At 45.5% G+C, this 19,359-nt stretch overlaps 1 protein-coding gene across 3 annotated transcripts; it reads right to left on the minus strand.

Moving 5' to 3' along the window:
• Window positions 1-8,433: 8,433 nt before the first annotated feature.
• On the minus strand, window positions 8,434-18,984 carry LOC120928078. Of its 3 annotated transcripts, XM_040339169.1 has the most exons (5): window positions 18,596-18,984; window positions 15,631-15,924; window positions 15,295-15,374; window positions 11,257-11,382; window positions 8,435-8,473 (listed from the first exon to the last, which is right to left on the minus strand). In XM_040339169.1, the coding sequence occupies exons 1-5, from the start codon at window positions 18,942-18,944 to the stop codon at window positions 8,462-8,464; spliced, it is 861 nt and encodes a 286-aa protein (XP_040195103.1). In that variant the 5' UTR covers window positions 18,945-18,984; the 3' UTR covers window positions 8,435-8,461. The 3 variants fall into 3 exon arrangements, with proteins under 3 accessions (XP_040195104.1, XP_040195103.1, XP_040195102.1); XM_040339170.1 differs by lacking the exon at window positions 11,257-11,382 and having other exon boundaries at window positions 8,434-8,473; window positions 18,596-18,982; XM_040339168.1 differs by lacking the exon at window positions 8,435-8,473 and having other exon boundaries at window positions 11,178-11,382.
• Window positions 18,985-19,359: the final 375 nt, after the last annotated feature.

The raw sequence follows: 19,359 nt of genomic DNA on the forward strand, positions 1-19,359 counted from the left end.
AACAGACCGGTGACATCTAGCCCTCGCTATCCACGCCAGGAGGACAACGAACAACACTGCTTCCGGTGCAAACAGCTGGGTCACTTCAAGCAGAATTGCCCCATGAATGACAACACCAGGTCAAATTGGTCTCAACCTGGGTACCGCCCACCAGCAGCAGCCCATTGTGTAGACTCGGCTTGGGATCCCCAGGAGCTGGGTCAGGAAGAACCATTGGGCACCCCTTATGAAGCCCTCATGGTACAATCTGTTATTACGGACAACAGGGAACACCATTGTCAGCTGATCATGGGCGACAGCCATGAGCCGGAGGGGCCCTGGAGGAAGCTGGGCAGAAAGAGGCACCGCCGGCCACCCTCCAAGAAGAAGAGGTCCTGGAAGCCGTATAACAAGCTGACCTGGGAGGAGAAGAAGCGACTGGAGGAGAGGGAGTCGCAGCGGGCGTCCCAGATGCGGGCCGAGATGTTCGCCAAGGGCCCACCGGTGGCCCCTTACACCACCACCCAGTTCCTGATGATGAAGGACCACGTGGAAAGCCTACAGGACATGAGCAAGCAGGAGCTGATCCGTGAGTACATGGAGCTGGAGGAGTTCATAAGCCGCATGGAGGAGGAGAACAACCACCTGAGGTCACAGCAGGCTGACCCCCCCAGGCTCCATGAACTGGAGATGGAGCTGGAGAAGCTCAAAGAGGAGAACTGGCGGCTGCGGAGGGAGCAGGGGGTGGCTGACCCTATGGGGCACTGATCCCCCCCCCCGGACTCTGAGCACCAGTGCTACAGCATTTCAACAAATATAACTTTTTTTTTTTTTTTTTATGAATCTCCTGTGATTGTCACTTCAGAGCCATAACCTGCCCCTCCCATAGCGGGACACCTAGACGGCGGCGCACAGACCCATTCGCCGTCTTCACACTGACTTCTGGTGACTCTGCAGATCGCACAAAGACTTGGGGACTGACCGGCGTGTGATCTGACGACCCGGTGGCACACCTGAGTCTGAAGCAGTTGCCAAGGGAGGTCAGTCACGCCAAACGGAGTTAACCTCGGACTAAAAGCTCTGAACCCGTCAACCCTACTGGACCAGGGAAGGTCCAACCGGGTTGCCGGAGCAGGGAGAAAAAGGGGGGCCATTGTGAAGGATGCTTCAGTTTAAATTCTCCCTGCTAAGTAATATTGTGTGTGTGTGTTAAGTGTAACAGGCTTTTGAAATGTTAATGACCCTTCCTCAGCCAGTCCTATTTCAAAGGGTAATTGTGTGTGTGAAGGAGCCCTGTGGTTACTGTTTACTGTGATTAGAAGTGACTCATGTTAATTATTCTGATTGCTTCATTGTGGTAATTATCTCTTCTATATGCGGGGCCAAGCTGTCTAGATAATGTATTCTGTACAACTAGTAATTACCTTCACTGATGCCATTATCTAAAGAAAATGTGTTTTCAGGTCGGCTCCGAAATGTCTGCCTATGATCTGTATGGAAGCCCCAGTGTGTGTGAGAAGGGGGTGGAGATTTCATTGTTCCTTGATTGAGGATTTAGCTTGAAAACTGTATATATACCAGCAGCAAGCTGCCATTAAAGTGTCTTGTTCCAGCAGTAAGCGCTGACTCATGTGTGGCTTATTATGGCGATTCCAGGATGGGATGTTCTTTTATGGGGAGAAGGGAAGACTTTGACGGGGATATCATTCTAATACCGTCACACGGTGTATGGAGGAAGAATGGAGGAAACCAAGGAGCCGGAGTATGGAGGAAGAATAGAGGAAACCAAGGAGCCGGAGTATGGAGGAAGAATGGAGAAAACCAAGGAGCCGGAGTATGGAGGAAGAATGGAGGAAACCAAGGAGCCGGAGTATGGAGGAAGAATGGAGGAAACCAAAGAGCCGGAGTATGGAGGAAGAATGGAGGAAACCAAGGAGCCGGAGTATGGAGGAAGAATGGAGGAAACCAAGGAGCCAGAGTATGGAGGAAGAATGGAGAGGCACACACTGCAAGATGCTTGAAGTCCAGTGTGAAGTTTCCACAGTCTGTGATGATTTGGGGAGCTGTGTCACCTGCTGGTGTTGGTCCACTGTGCTTCATTAAGTCCGGGGTCACCGCAACCGTCTACCAGGAGATCTTGGAGCCCTTAATGCTTCCTTCCGCAGACAAGCTCTATGGGGATGCAGACTTAATTTTCCAGCAGGATTTGACACCTCCCCCACACTGCCAAAAGCACCAAAACCTGGTCACATGACCGTGGGATTACTGTGCTTGATTGGCCAGCAAACTCGTCTGACCTGAACCCCATCTAGAATCTGTGATAGAGAATCTATGGGGCATTGCCAAGAGAAAGGTGAGAGACATGAGACCGAACAATTCAGAAGAGCTGAAGGCCGCTATTGAAGCATCCTGGTCTTCCATAACACCTCAGCAGTGCCACAGGCTGATCGCTTCCATGCCACGCCGCATTGAGGGGCCCAAACCAAGTACTGAGGGGCCCAAACCAAGTACTGATGGGCCCAAACCAAGTACTGAGGGGCCCAAACCAAGTACTGAGTACATATGCATGCTTCTACTTTTCAGAGGTCCGATATTGTTCTATGTACAATCTTTGTTTTATTGATTGCATGTAATATTCCAATCTTTTGTGGATTTGGGGTTTTCATGAGCTGTAAGCCACAATCATCACAATTATGACAAATCACGGCTTGAACCATCTTGCTTTGCATGTAATGAGTCTCTCTCATATATTACTTTCACCTTTTAAGTTGCATTAGTGAAATAAATGAACTTTTTTTGCACAATATTCGAATTTTTCAAGTTTCACATGTATTTGTAGAAATAATAAATACCAGCAAATAATAAGACTAAGAGCCCATTCACACCTAGGCGTTTTGTCGCCTGTAGCGCGACGCTCACAAATAAAAAACGTCAAAGTACAAAAACGTCGGACAACGCTGTATGCAAACGCGCAAATAAGCATGAATACGCGCAACAAAACGCCGGAAAAAAACGCCAAAAAAAACGCCGAACGACCGACGCTCAGGTGTGAATGCAGCCTGACACTATAAAGTAAATGCAGAGAATGACCACTGGAGGGAGCCCTCACTACAAACCTGTGAAAGTCACTGGATGATAACTGGAAACATTGTAACTAATTAAAAATAAACAAAATAACAAACTGAGCTAAAATATTATTCTTGCCGAAACCAGAAAAAAAATCTGTTCCTGTTGGCCACAGTCCAGCCACTCTAAAATCTAAAGGACAGTAAACTGGCCCTTTGTTTAGAAAGTTTGGAAACCCCCTGTCCTAAACCAAAGTGACCAATTAACCCTTGCAATGCAGGGTTAGTTGCCCAGAGTTCAATTTTAATGTAATTGTTGGGATCTAGGACATTGAGGATTACTCTACCTGCTACCATGAATAAGTATCCAGTCCTCTCTCTGTCTCTGGCCCCTCCTGATGAATTGATGGGGCCCAGGGAACTTTTATTTTAACCCCTTAGCTCTGGTATGGATTTTAAGGTTAACCCCGCTCTAAAATAAACGGGGGAACCCGGACAGCAGGAGGATCGGTGGAGCAGAGAAGGAACGATGACAGGACAATGCCCTTCGTTTCTCTCACCCAGCAACTGAAAGCAGTTTCTACCCTTCTCCCTCCTGCCGGCTTTCAGCTGCTGGGTGAGAGACACACAGGGCTGGATTTAGGGGGATGCTGAGGTGGGTTGTGCCCACCCAGATTTTAGTTCTGCCCCCCTAGCCGGCCGCCACTGAGCTCCTTTCCCCGCCTGCACTCACAGCCGGTGACTTGTCGTTAAGGTTCCCCTAACCAGAAAGTTCCTTCAAGGACTGCGCAGGCGCAATCCTTGCTGACGGAAATCTCCGAACCTCGGCCGGCATCCAGGCTCATTCTTTAACATCCCCGTGGATTGGAGGATGTTAAAAAAAGAGCCAGGAGGCCGAGCGAGCGGAGCGACTGGCCACTTTCCTCAAAATCCACGTCGCCCTGGATGCCGGCCGAGGTTCGGAGATTTCTGTCGGCAAGTTTGCGCCTGCGCAGTCCTTAACCACTTAAGCCCCGGACCTTTAGGCAGCTAAATGCCCAGGCCAGGTTTTGCGATTCTGCACTGTGTCGCTTTAACAGACAATTGCGCGTTCATGCGACGTGGCTCCCAAACAATATTGGCGTCCTTTTTTCCCCCCGGTTTTTTTTTTTGCGCTATAAACAAAAATAGAGCGACAATTTAGAAAAAAATGCAATATTTTTTACTTTTTGCTGTAATAAATATCCCCCAAAAATATATATAACATTTTTTTTTTCCTCAGTTTAGGCCGATACGTATTCTTCTACCTATTTTTGGTAAAAAAAATCGCAATAAGCGTTTATCGATTGTTTTGCGCAAAATTTATAGCGTTTACAAAATAGGGGATATTTTTATTGCATTTTTATGAAATTTTTTTTTTTACTACTAATGGCGGCGATCAGCGATTTTGTTTCGTGACTGCGACATTATGGCGGACACTTCAGACAATTTTGACACATTTTTGGGACCATTGTCATTTTCACAGCAAAAAATGCATTTAAATTGCATTCTTTATTGTGAAAATGACAATTGCAGTTTGGGAGTTAACCACAGGGGGCGCTGAACGTGTTAGGCATCACCTAGTGTGTGTTTACAACTGTAGGGGGGTGTGGCTGTAGGTCTGATGTCATCGATTGTGTCTCCCCTATAAAAGGGATCACTCGATCGATACGCCGCCACAGTGAAGCACGGGGAAGCCGTGTTTACATACGGCTCTCCCCGTTCTTCAGCTCCGGGGAGCGATCGCGTCGGAGCGGCTATAAACGAATAGCCGCGCCGTCGTCCCGGATCGCTCCCCGAGGTAAGCCGCCCGCCACACGCAGCGGGGGGGGTCCCGATCGGACCCCTGACCCGCGGAAAGGCAAGGACCCCCATCTGCCTGTCCGTGCCATTTTGCGGACGTAAATAGTCGTGCGGCGGGCGTTAAGTGGTTAAAGGAACTTTCTCGTTAGCCGGAACCATATCGGCAGATCACCGGGACAAGGAGGAGGTAGCCTGGAGGCTGGAGAGATGAGAGAAAAATAGGCAGAGAGAAAAGAGCCAGCGGGAGGTGCGCTGTGTTGTGTTTTCCCCTTCTGTCAGAAGAGCGCTGGTCTATACAGTACATGAGACAGGATTGCTGTTACTGAAGATTGCATTGGACTGTACACACACAGTTTGATTACTGCCCCCTATCTACATTTCCTGCTGCCAAGAGGTGAGCAGCCCTTGGAGGAGATAGGGGGCAGTGTGTGTGTGTGTTCAGTGCAATGCAATCTACGGTAAGAGTGATCCTCTCTCATGTGCTGTATAGATGAACTCTATTATGACAGGAGGGATATAGGAAGGATTGGGGGAGATTTGTGCTGGCTGGGGGGATTTGTGGGGAGAAGATTTGTGCTAGAATAGAAAGTTTGAGAAGAAAGTGGATATGTGCTAGGCCGGCTATTTTTTTGGGGTGAGGGAGATTTGTGCTAGCAGGGGGGATTCGGGTGGGATTTAAGCTGGGGTTTGGGATTTGGGCAAATATTTGTGCTAGGAAGGGGGATTACATGGTGAAATACATGCATTAGTTGGTGAAAATATATGCATTATTATTTGTTTGTTTATTTTGACTTGAAGATAGAATTTATGGCCCGGATTCACAAAGCACTTACGCCCACGTATCTCGAGATACGCTGCGTAAGTGTAACTATGCGCCGTCGTATCTATGCGCCGTGCCCACAAGCTGAGATACGCCTAAAAATAGGCTTCCTACGACCAACGTAACTTGCCTACGCCGTCGTATCGTGGGCGCATATTTACGCTAGGCGCATTTGCCGCTCCCATTGATTTTCTATGCACATATGCAAATGAGGAAGATACGCCGATTCACAAACATACTTGCGCCCGGCGCATAATATACGCGGTTTGCGTAAGTCGTACGTCCGGCGTAAAGTTATTCCCCATATATGAGGTGCAAGTCATGCAAAGGTATGGACCAGGGAACACAGCCGTCGTATTTTACGTCATTTACATAGTACATGAATAGGGCTGGGCGTAGGTTACGTTCACGTCGTAGGCAGTGATTCGACGTATCTTAGGCAGTTGTTTCGACGTGATTCTGAGCATGCGCACTGGGATGTGGCCCCGGGGGGACGGCGCATGCGCCGTTCGCTTTAAGTACTTCTATGGCGCTTGGCCCATCATTTGCATGGGGTCACGCCTCATTAGCATGGCTCACGCCCACTTCCACCTACGCCGGCTTACGCCGAGGAAACCCAGCGCAGTTTGGGAGGCAAGTGCTTTGTGAATACTGTGCTTGCCTCTCTGCGCTGCGTCGGCGTAGCGTATATTCGATACATAAATATGCACCAATGTATGTGAATCCAGGCCATAGTGTTACTATGTAACTATGTAACAAAATGTTTGTGTCCACTAATAATGATTTTTTACATATTTTTGGTGAAAATATTGTTTTGATATTTTGGCACAGGGGGCCACGTCAGGTAGACTGTATGGGGGACCTGTAATTTCTAACAGCAGCCCTGCTTTTAAACACAGTTCTTTGTTAGTGCATGTGGCCATTCACATCAGGCATTTAGTTCAGTATTTTAAAAGCAGCATTAACCCCCCTGGCGATATCCCCGAGTCTGACTCTGGGTGAGATTTTTTGGCTACGATCGGTAACCCCGAGTCAGACTTGGGCTCGCCTCGCTGAATCCACAGGCTTGGTTTACTTACCTTGTCCTGGATCCAGCGATGCCACCGCGCTGTGTGAGCGAGCGGTACCTCGCTCGATTCACACAGTGTCCTCCTGTGCCGCGATCTCCGTTCCCTGCGACGTTACGACGCACGGGAGCGGAGAACGGCGCCAAATTCAAAAAGGTAAACAAACACAATACACACAGTATACTGTAATCTTATAGATTACAGTACTGTATGTAAAAAATACACACCCCCTTGTCCCTAGTGGTCTGCCCAGTGTCCTACATGTACTTTTATATAATAAAAACTGTTCTTTCTGCCTGCAAACTGTAGATTGTCCATAGCAACCAAAAGAGTCTTTTTATGTCAAAAATGGTTTTAGAGCAGCTAGAAAACAGCGATAATAAATTATAATCACTTGCAGAATTGAGCGATAGCGATTTGTGGGGAAATTCGTCATAAAAAAATAAAAGTAATGACAGCGACAATTCTGCAACTGAGCAAATTTCAGTGATTTTGAGTTGATTACATTATTGAATCATTTTTGTTATAATTATATTATTAATTGTTATAATTATTTATGATTATTTATTATAATTTATAATTTTGTTTTTAAAAAAAATGTCATACCCGGGATGCCTACTAGACTCTTGTTTGGTCAGATTTAAGTGAGTTATTCCTAAGAATTACAGGCCTACAGTATAAAACGCCAAATTTCCTTGCAAATAATGGTACCGCTTTCAGCACCCTTTTTCTGAAATAATCATACCGCCAGGGAGGTTAAGAGGCATAGAAATTGCACCAAAACAGGATTCAGAGAAGAGATTATGATTATAATTTACGTGTGCAATGCATAAACACAAACACATGCATCTAAGCATAATTATAGTACAAGGGCTAGAGTAAATGTATATCCTCGGTCAGTAGAATGCATTTTTGCTCAACATCATTTGCTCATAAACATATATACATATACAGCATTGTTTCTGCCAAGTTCTGACCCGTGTGCATGAGGCCATATGCACATAAGAGGTTTTGCAACAATTTGAAGGTTTGTTTAGACACATTGTGATATCTGTAGGCTGTAGTTGGCTTTGACTCTGCACAGCACATGTTCTCTTTATGGCTGGTAATCCGTATCGCAGAAGGAAAACTGAAGGTGCTGAAATGTATTGGCTTCATTCGGGGAACATCTGAATTTCATATACGGTACATTTTATTTTTACACAAATTTCATGATCACATTTCTTTTTCCATATGAAATTTTTATTATAAGAATATGTATTAATACACAATTTTTATACAAACAGAAGGTGATTGAACATCATGAACATATACAGAATTGGTGTAACCTTACTCATGAGAACATAGCGAAACAGATAAAATAACCCAAAATCCCCACAGTCACCAGGGGTCTGCAATTAAATATAAACAGGGCAGTCACCCTAAGCACAGCCTATGAGGTGTGGAGCTCATTGTAGAGGTAGCGCTTAGTTTACATGTGAGTGTATATTATATATATATACCTATACCTGAGTAGGTGAGGAAGGGTTGGGTCCTTAACCACTTGCCTAATGTGCACATACACCCCCTTCCTGCCCAGGCGAAATTTCAGCTTCCGGCACTGCGTCGTTTTAACTGACAATTGCGCGGTCGTGCGACGTGGTTTCCAAACAAAATTGGCGTCCTTTTTTCAGCTTTCTTTTGGTGGTATTTGATCACCTCTGCGGTTTTTATTTTTTGTGCTATAAACAAAAATAGAGCGACAATTTTGAAAAAAAACACAATATTTTTTACTTTTTAATAAATATCCAACTTAAAAAAAAAATTATAATTTTCTCAGTTTAGGCCGATACGTAATCTTCTACATATTTTTGGTAAAAAAATAAAAATAAATCGCAATAAGCGTATAGTGACTGGTTTGCGCAAAAGTTGTAGCGCCTACCCCCCACTGTATACACAGCATGTCACAGTACACAGTCCCTCTCCTTCACACACTGCGTATGGCATTGTCCAGGTCCCTGTTTAACCACTTCAGCCTCGGAAGATTTACCCCCCTTTCTGACCAGAGCATTTTTTTGCGACACGGTGCTGCGTCGCTCATATATTTAGGCCAATATGTACTCTGTTAAATGTTGTGACGTCCGTGCATAAGGATCGCTGGCTGAAGAGATGGATATCTGAATGATGCCTGTAGATGCAGGCATCATTCAGATATCCCCACTGAAAGTCCAGGACGTCATATGACGTCCTTGGGCGGGAAGTGGTTAAATTAGTTTCATTCGTTTAATTCCGCTTTCGGAATTTGTTTTTGAATCGAATTCAAAAAGTTTTCCAATTTCCAAAAATAATAAAATAGACTAGAAAATAAAAGGAATAGAATTCAATTTAATTCACTTTGGAGATTGGAAAACGATTCGATTTTGAATTCCGCCTGCATTTTTTTTCTTCATTTTGGATTTGTTTTAATTCAGTCCTATTCCAATTCGGAAATTCGGTTACATCTAAATTTTCATTCACATTTTTATTCGGAACGAAACGAACCCCACATGTCTAGGCCACACCCACTGTTCACTGTGGTTACGCTATGCAAACCACATTACTACTGTCCTTGGGGCACCCAAAGGTCTCCCAGGCCGCTAATGTGTTCGGGTTGAAGAAAAGGTGGCAATCCTAGAGGACAGGTACACTTTATATAAGAACACACAGGGGGTTTATTTACTAAAACTAGAGATCTGGTGCAGCTGTGCATGGTAGCCAATCAGCTTCTAACTTCAGCTTCTTCAATGAAGCTTTGACAATAAAACCTGGAAGCCGATTGGTTTCCATGCAGAGCTGCGCCAGCTATTGCACTCTCCGGTTTTAGAAAATCAACCCCACAGCGACACCTACAGGAACTTTGGAAGACATACAACACACACACAGAAGGTGCAGAGATAAAAGTGCGACAGATAATAGAAATCATATAGCGAGGAGAGGCGGAGCAAAGACTGGAAACACATTGAATGTCACATTTTGTTTTTCTCCATTGCATGTCCTAAAGCCACAATCTATAATGTGATGTGCTGCTAATAAATGTAGATGATAAAGATTTCTCCCAGGTGTTGATCTGAGGTCATAGATCAGTTGTGTGTATTCATGGCCCAGTCATCTATAGTGTCCCCATTATAGACAATGTATGGGAGGCTCTGAAATCCTGGCATGGTGACAGATCCGAGGTCACTGTGCATTTGGATCCGGTGATCTGATGATCTGGTTCCGGCTAACGAGCTGGTTCCTTTAAGGCAGGGGTCTCAAACTCAAATTACCTGAGGGCCACAAGACAAGTTTTCATATGCCATGGGGGGCCGCATGCAAACTTTCAAACTTCAAAAACAACAGTACTGGTGTCAGCGAACACATTATTAACCCCCAGCACTGGTGTCAGCAATCTAGGAGCCAGCTAAAAAAATTAGGAGCCAGAAAACGCGCCCCGTCCCGACGAGCTTGCGCGCAGAAGCGAACACATACGCGAGCAGCGCCCGCATATGTAAACGGTGTTCAAACCACACATGTGAGGTATCGCCGCGATTGGTAGAGCAAGAGCAATAATTCTAGCACTAGACCTCCTCTGTAACTTAAAACATGCAACCTGTAGATTTTTTTAAACGTCGCCTATGAAGATTTTAAAGGGTAAAAAAAGTTTGTCGGCATTCCACAAGCAGACGCAATTTTGAAGCGTGACATTTTGGGTATGAATTTACTCGGCGTAACATTATCTTTCATAATATTAAAAAAAATGGGGATAACTTTACTGTTGTCTTATTTTTTAATTAAAAAAAGTGTAATTTTTTCCCAAAAAAGTGCGCTTGTAAGACCGCTGCGCAAATACGGCGTAACAGAAAGTATTGCAACGATCGCCATTTTATTCTCTAGGGTGTTAGGATAAAAAATATATATAATGTTTGGGGGTTCTAATTAGAGGGAAGAAGATGGCAGTGAAAATAGTGTAAAATGACATTAGAATTGCTGTTTAACTTGTAATGCTTAACTTGTAATACCAACGGCCACCACCAGATGCCGCCAGCTCACTTCTGGTGGTAATAACTTGTAATACCAACGGCTCACCACCAGATGGCGCCAGCTCACAAAAAATAAATAAACATTTTTTCTTCCTCTTTGCTCCCCCCACTTCCGCCCTGCCTGCGGGCCATTTATAACTGGTCCGTGGGCCGCAAATGGCACTTTGAGACCACTGCTTTAAGGACTTTGCAGGCGCAATCCTTGCCAACGGAAATCTTCGAACCTCGGCCGGCATCCAGGGCGACGTGGAATTTGAGGAAAGTGGCCAGTCGGCCTCACGTCATCGCTTCGCTCAGACGGCTCGATCGGCCTCCTGGCCCTTTTTTTTAACATCCTCCAATCCACGGGGTTGTTAAAGAATGAGCCTGGATGCCGGCTGAGGTTCGGAGATTTCCGTCGGCAAGGATTGCGCCTGCGCAGTCCTTACAGGAACCAGCTCGATAGAGGAACCTTAACGACAAGTTACCGGATCTCCTCCGTCTCTTCCAGTACCAGAATCCCCAATAATGTGCTCCGATCTTTTCTGGGTGACAGCGGGCAAAAATACATTCTCTGAGTCTTTCCGAATCACTTTACTGCTCCCTCTGAGAATCTGAGAATAGAAAATCCAGGATGAGAGGTCAGGTGGGGGCATTGAATGTCCTCATAGATTCCCCAGGATTGTCCCCAGTAAATGACCACCCACTTCTCTCTCTCCCCGGCCCCCCCCGCAGTGTTCTCTCTCTGTGTAAAAATTGGAAAAACAATCAGCGCAAACAACCAATATGAATAAACAAAATGAAATGCTAACTGAACACAAATAGGTAATCACAAGCCTATAGAAACAATACAAAAACAATGTACAAAGTCCAACCAGGACATAACGCCGCGTACAGGAAGAGGAGCTTATGCACGTATGTCACCCGCTGCCATCTCTCCGCTGGATTGATATATTCAGCTTCCACGCTTGTTCGATATTTTAGATTTATCCCTGTGCTACCATCAGCGTATATCTTTTTATATGTCCCCCTCCTTTTATTAAAATAAACATACGGAGGCCATTTAGATCGTTTCCTTTATATATTTTTTGGTCATGCATTCCAATGCGATTTCACCCAACAACTTTTAGTGGAGATCACGGACACTGCAGGCCAGCCCTGGTTTTGCTGCTCACCTGTTTGGAGACACTCCTACTGCATGGATCATTTGGTATTATCCTTTGTTGGATACATGCTCACATGACCTTCTCCCACAGAGAGGTCCATCTTTTCTGGTGAGCACAGAGGCCCGGATTCACAAAGCACTTACGCCGACGTATCTCGACATATGCCGCGTAAGTGTAAATATGCGCCGTTATATCTGTGCGCCGTGCCTACAGAACTAGACACGCCGGAAAATAGGCTTCATCCAACCAACGTAACTTTCCTACGCCGGCGTATCGTGGGCGCATATTTACGCTGGCCGCAAGTGGTGCTCCCATTGATTACCTATTCACATATGCAAATGAGGGAGATACGCCGATTCACGAACGTACTTGCGCCCGGCACATAATATCTGCGGGTTGTGTAAGTCGTACTTTCGGCGTAAAGTTATGCCCCATAAAGCAGGTGTAAGTCAGCAGCATCCATGCAAATGGCTGCACCAGGGAACACAAGCTATCATATTTTACGTAGGTTACGTTCACGTCGTAGGCAGTGATTCAACGTATCTTAGGCAGTTGTTTTGACGTGATTCTGAGCATGCGCACTGGGATTCGTCTACGGGAAGGCGCATGTGCCGTTCGTTATTCGTATCTTTATGGCGCTCGGCCCATCATTTGCATTGCTGACGCCCACTTCCACCTACGACGGCTTACGCCGAGGGAACCCAGCGCAGTTTGGGAGGCAGGTGCTTCGTGAATTCGGTGCTTGCCTCTCTGCGCTGGTTCGGCGTAGCGTATATTAGATACACTACGCCGGCATAAATATGCGCCAATGTATGTGAATCCGGGCCATTGTGTGTGTGGTGGAGGATTCTGTTGTCATGCTCACCAGCAGAGGATTCAAACTCACCTTCTTCACGAGAGACTTTATCCCTACCTACCTTGGTCTTACTATTGGGACTTTTTATATATATATATATATATATATATATATATATATATATATATATATATATATATATATATATATATGTTGTGATTTGCATATCACTGTTTCATTTATTACTTTATTTGCGCTGCACATACCCATTGTTTTTGTAGTGTTCTCTCTCTCCCCGCCCCCCCCCCCCCCGCAGTGTTCTCTCTCTCCCTGGCCCCCAGCAGTGTTCTCTCTCTCTCCCTGGCCCCCCGCAGTGTTCTCTCTCTCTCTCTCCCTGGCCCCCCGCAGTGTTCTCTCTCTTTCTCTCTCTCTCTCTCTCTCTCCCCGGCCTCCCTCAGTGTTCTCTCTCTCCCCTGCCCCCAGCAGTGTTCTCTCTCTCCCCGGCCCCCCGCAGTGTTCTCTCTCTCCCCGGCCCCCCGCAGTGTTCTCTCTCTCCCCGGCCCCCCCGCAGTTTTCTCTCTCTCCCCGGCCTCCCGCAGTGTTCTCTCTCTCCCCGGCCCCCCGCAGTGTTCTCTCTCTCCCCGGCCCCCAGCAGTGTTCTCTCTCTCCCCGGCCCCCAGCAGTGTTCTCTCTCTCCCCGGCCCCCCGCAGTGTTCTCTCTCTCCCCGGCCCCCCCGCAGTGTTCTCTCTCTCCCTGGCCCCCAGCAGTGTTCTCTCTCTCCCCGGCCCCCCCGCAGTGTTCTCTCTCTCTCCCTGGCCCCCAGCAGTTCGAGTTAATCACTGGACCTCCTCCCCAACCAGATTTCTGTGATCCACCGCTGTCAAGATAAGCCACTTCACCAGGGATTTGAAATTTACCACAACTTTCTCTCCTCTCCTGACAGTACGGTCTAGACGGCTTCTGATTGGCAAACATCCTCCATGTGAAAGCGCTGACCAATTAGAATCCTTGTAGTCCGTACTGTCAGCACTAGAAAGAGATGGTTTGAACCGCTGGAGGTTGGGGGAGAGCCGCCGGAGGAAACAAAGCCATGAGAGAGGCAGGAGGAGCTGTAGCTGTCCACAGTCATATGGGAGCCGGAGCTGGTGGAACCCGCCCAGGGGCGGACTCACAACTCATAGGGCCCCCGGGCAATAGAAGATTATGGGGCCCCCGGGCATACAGATGGCCATCATGCCAGGAGGCAGTGCAGAGGAGGGGCAGCTAAAATATCGAGATTTTCACATGAAAAGCATGTCGGTATCAGACATATCAGGGACAGATGTAAAAAAAAACTGATTTTTACATACTGTCCCTGGTTTTACTGAGCCTGGCAGCCCTGATGGGGCCCCCTAGTGGCATGGGGCCCTCGGGCAATGCCCGAGTGCTTGAATGGTCAGTCCGCCCCTGAACCCGTCATGCAGGGAGGTTTCCCGCACTGCTCCTGTGTGATCACTATGACAAGCCGGGGTTCACAGAGAAGCAGTGCAGGAATAGAAAATAAAAAATACTGCGCTATTTAATACTATGTAAATGGAGCAGCTAACACAGCAAAGAAGATCAAATTGCTAAAAAGTAATGTGGAAAAAAGTGTAGCGCTAATAATGACTAAAATTCGAGTGAAAAAATTAACAAACTTAATATACAACACCACATGTGAAACTGATAAATATACTAAATAAAGTCCATATATCCTCCAATGAATGAGTAAGAATGGTGATAAGATCTGATCAACGCCAGAAATAACCTGGTGCGAACCCCTGGATTTCTCTGTCTGAGGTCTTATCGAGGATACCTGGTATTGAGACATCTGCGGTGTACCCCGTAAAGTGTACCGTTTATACAAGCTTGATTGGCCTAGCGGGTATATGCCCTTCTGGGTCCAATCCATCCGGTAAGCCCCTTGTCATACGTGGTGGTGGATCTCCTATTTAGAAATCACCGTTGGACTTTGTTCACTCAATTACTCACTGGACTTCTTTTTCATGAACTTTTTAATTTACTTTAATTTATTTCTGGCGTTGATCAGATCTTATCACCATTCTTACTCATTCATTGGAGGATATATGGACTATATTTAGTATATTTATCACTATCAGTTTCACATGTGGTGTTGTATATTAAGTTTGTTAATTTTTTCACTAGAATTTTAGTCATTATTAGCGCTAAACTTTTTTCCACAGTGCAGGAATAGGCTTGCAATTTGGACAGGAATCGCACCGCATTTCTGTTCAAATCGCATGCAATATTTTGCAGTGCCTATTGCGCCCATTCATTTTGTATGGACGCAAATCACACCGCAAAGTATCGGTTTCAGTATTGTGAGCATTTTCACGAGTACAAGTACACTTGTGAAAATACTCGGTATTGGCACCAATACGGATACCAGTATTGGTCCATCCCTACTACATACTATAGTACATTCTAGCTGGTGAAAACAACATTCTGTCTCTAAATCCACTAAATAACTATTCTCATTATCATCATAATATTGTACTATAAAGGAGCAGAGAAGACCACTCACCCATCCTATACTGCAGAACACCACTGGGACCAACACTACTGCAATCAGACCCACTCTTGTCCTTCCATGTGAATCAGAACCTGTGAGAGTAAATAGGATTTCAAATAAGAAATACAGAACAAATAATAAATATACAATGTATCAGTTTGTATGGTTGGTGGTCATGTGACATCTCACTTGTATAATCCTCCATCAGGAGAGCAGAGAAGAGACAACAAGATACAATGTTACTATTGTGTCACACATATACCCCCCAGAGAAGAGGAGACAGGATGACCCCCAATCTATAACACCCCCATACATGGAATATAACATGACCCCCATAGTCACCAATACCTTCTGCTTCCAGCATTCTGATGAACATCGTATCATTGATGAGCCGGTATTCCCGGATCTCCTCACTGACCGGGTTTGTGATCCTGACCCGGAATCTCCTCTCAGCGTCGTCTCTCTGCACACCGGGGATAATCAGAGTCCTATTGTCATCTATCAGCCGGTATCTTTCAGGGAGAGGCTCCCCGTCCACCTCCCAGGTCACAGCGCTCTCTTCTCCAGAGAACTGGACGCTCACCGCCGTCTCCTCACCCAGCCGGCTACAGTTACTGGTGATGTTGGAGATGAGAACCGGACCTGGAATATCAGGAGAAGGACAGCCAAATAATTTCATGCTTAAATGTATTATGTGCTTCTATAGCATTTTTCATCCTGAGGATTCAAAGCACTTCAAGGTGAAGCATCTATCTTGAGAACGCTCCTTGGAGCCTAAATCACAAAAAAGGGCGCATCAGCCTAGTGCATTACCAATGGTACCATTTATTAACCACTTCAGCCCTGGAAGGATTTGCCCCCTTCCTGACCAGGCCATTTTTTGAGATACGGCACTGCTTTGCTTTAACTGACAATTGCGTCCCTTTAACTGACAGTCGTGCGATGTTGTACCCAAGCAAAATTGGCGTCCTTTTTTCCCCACAAATAGAGCTTTCTTTTGGTGGTATTTGATCACCTCTGTGGTTTTTATTTTTTGCGCTATAAACAAAAATAGAGCGACAATTTAAAAAAAAAATACAATATTTTTTATTTTTTGCTTAAATTAATATCCCCCCCCAAAAAGAAAAAAATACAAATTTCTTCATCAGTTTAGTCCGATATGTATTCTTCTACATATTTTTGGTAAAAAATTGCAAGAAGCGAATATTGATTGGTTTGCGCAAAAGTTATAGCGCCTACAAAATAGGGGATAGATTTATGGCATTTTTTTTTATACTAGTAATGGCGGAGATCTGCGATTTTTATCAGTCTGCCCATTCTCCTTTGACATCAACAAGGCATTTTCCTCCACACAACAGCCGCTCACTGGATATTTTCTCTTTTCCCCACCATTCTCTGTAAACCCGGGAGATGGTTGTGTGTGAAAATCGCATAAATACTCAGACCAGCCTGTCCGCCACCAATGACCTCGCCACGTTCAAAGTCACCTTTCTTCCCCATTCTGATGCTCGGTTTGAACTATAGCAAGTCGTCTTCACCACGTCTAGATACCTAAATGCATTGAGTTGCTGCCCTTGTGATTGTCTGATTAGCAATTTGTATTACCAGGCAATTGAACAGGTGTACCTAATAAAGTGGCCGGTGAGTGTATTACTCTACTTTGTACTTTTGTATATGCCACACTTCTCCATATATGTGCTCTACTGGGTTACAGTCTGTGGTCCCATTTCAAGTTATCAGAAACAGGACTGTGCTGATAGTTACAAACCCTTCTGGGCCCATAATAGACATGGAATGTCCACATCCCTCCAGTGTCATATTGAGTAGGACAGATGGGTAAATATCAGTAGGCAATGCCCTAATCCTAGTGCATGAAGATGTACACCTCTTTGATTTACAATAATCACTCATCCTGTATAACAGCCAGTGCTTTAAGTGGGCCAAAAGAGGTGCCGGTACTCTATTAGGCGCCGGTGCTCCCCTCCCCCCAATACTGAACATGAAAATATATATATTTTACAAACCCTCTCTTAGACGAAACCTAACATTTGATTTTGCTGCTAAAATTACATAAACCAGCTGATGATGTCAGAAACTAAAAAAAGAGAAGATAAAATGGGCACAAAGCATGACAAGGGACAGACACCACAGAAAATAGATAGAATAATGGATGTTATTCATCAGTCTGAGCAGTCCATGTGCAAGCTTGCAACAATAATCATACAATGAACATCTTCCTACTTTTCAAGACAAAACCGAGAAAATAAACATAAAAGGAAAATAACAGGGCAAGTCTGCATGGCTGTCTGAAACGAGCCATGATAAATTGCAGAGTTCCTAATCTCTATAGGAGGAGACGCTGTGAGATGTCATTCCCCATCACCTCTTCATCCTTCTGGTGTAATACACAGGTACCATGCCATGTATATTACAATCCTGTGAGATGTCATTCCCCATCACCTCTCCATCCTTCTGGTGTAATACACAGGTGAGTCCATGCCATTTTAGCAGAAAATGCACCAATATATTGCTGCTATGGTTTGCAATATATTGGTGCATTTTCTGCTAAAATTACATAAACCAGCTGATGATGTCAGAAACTAAAAAAAGAGAAGATAAAATGGGCACAAAGCATGACAAGGGACAGACACCACAGAAAATAGATAGGAGAAGTATAGAATATACATATCAGTCTGTGAGCAGCCATAGCAACAAAACATCACTCACCATTAGTACAGAATCTGTACTTCAGATCCAAAGCAAAGTCCGATGACTGATTTTCACTTTGCTGCACCGTCCTAGGAGGGCCAGTCACCCGCTCACATCCACCACGCCGCACTGATCGCTCCTCATAGTCGCGCGGAAAGGAGTTGACGTCATCTAACGTGAGGTCAACTCCCTGCCTGCGCCTGCACGTACGGCTCAAGCCGTACTCTGCACACGGCCCGCCCCCCTCCACTAGCTGATGGCCGGCCCAGCCAATGACTATTATGGAGGAGACTGTGCGCGATGTAATTCGCCCAGCAGCCAGCCACTACAATGCTGTAGCTAGTTCTCCGCCCGGGGGCCGGATTAAAAGGTCCGTCGGGCCGTATCATCATATTCCTGGCCTGGGGCTGCGTTCCGGTACGGGAAACCCACGTACTGGGCGCACGGAGAGGTGCTGGTACTCTCCAGGGCCATTTTTGGAAGTGGCGGTACTGAGTACCGCCGCGTTCCGGCCCAGTTAAAGCACTGATAACAGCCACACTTCTTCCCCCATAGAGTACAATGTGGTGTGGAGAGAAGTGTGATGCAGTATATGGATTCTTACCCAGAACACGGATCTCTGTAGAGAACATCAGATATCCCGGAGCACAGTGACACCAAACCTTATACACACAGGAGTCACTCTTCCTGGCATGTGTCAGCTTCCAGCAGCCGCTCCCTGTGTCCAGTTGGAGTCTGGAATCATGCGATTTAGTGAAGTTTATATAACAGAGATTTTCCAGCAATGTCCTATCCTCCCCTCCGCATTGTCTGAACAGTTCCACAGTGACATCATCCTGAGGACACTTCATATTACAGTCAGAGATGTCTGATCCGCTCTGTATATACACCGTTCCTGATGACACCGATATGATCATCATACACAGGGGGAGACCTGGAAAGAGAAGACACATCAGAAATGTCAGCAGAACTTTCAGTGTCTTTTAAATGTCACTAAGCGTAACCAAAGTAAAAAATGAACAAACACTGATTGGTCTATTTATAAACCATTTCTTGGATGAAAGTCAAAACTTGTGTGCAATCTGCACAAATTCTGACTATAATTTTCCTAATAGAGTAATTCCAATGATCATCAGCTCCATCTAGTGGCCAAACCATTATATAATTTTTTGAACTACCTAAATAAGAAAATATACTCCATTTTGGCCACTAGATGGTGCAAACAATTATAAGGATTACTCGTTTAGTGAATTACAGCCAGAATTTGTGCAGTATGAACACATCTTTATTCATTCAGCAAATGCTTTTTAAATAGATTCCCATTGGTTGGAGCAGATGAGAGTCCTCTTTATATTTCCAGACATGACA

Source organism: Rana temporaria, chromosome 2 (genome assembly GCF_905171775.1).
Source record: "Rana temporaria chromosome 2, aRanTem1.1, whole genome shotgun sequence".
Taxonomy (NCBI): Eukaryota; Metazoa; Chordata; class Amphibia; order Anura; family Ranidae; genus Rana; species Rana temporaria.

Excerpts from the sequence above, each read along its gene's own strand:
- LOC120928078 (XM_040339168.1), bottom strand. The coding sequence starts at position 18,944 with ATGTGTCTTCTCTTTCCAGGTCTCCCCCTGTGTATGATGATCATATCG. Across the intron at positions 15,375-15,630 it reads CAGAATGCTGGAAGCAGAAG|GTTCTGATTCACATGGAAGG; the intron begins GTATTGGTGACT and ends TTACTCTCACAG. Across the intron at positions 11,383-15,294 it reads TGTTCTGCAGTATAGGATGG|ATTCTCAGAGGGAGCAGTAA; the intron begins GTGAGTGGTCTT and ends TTCTATTCTCAG.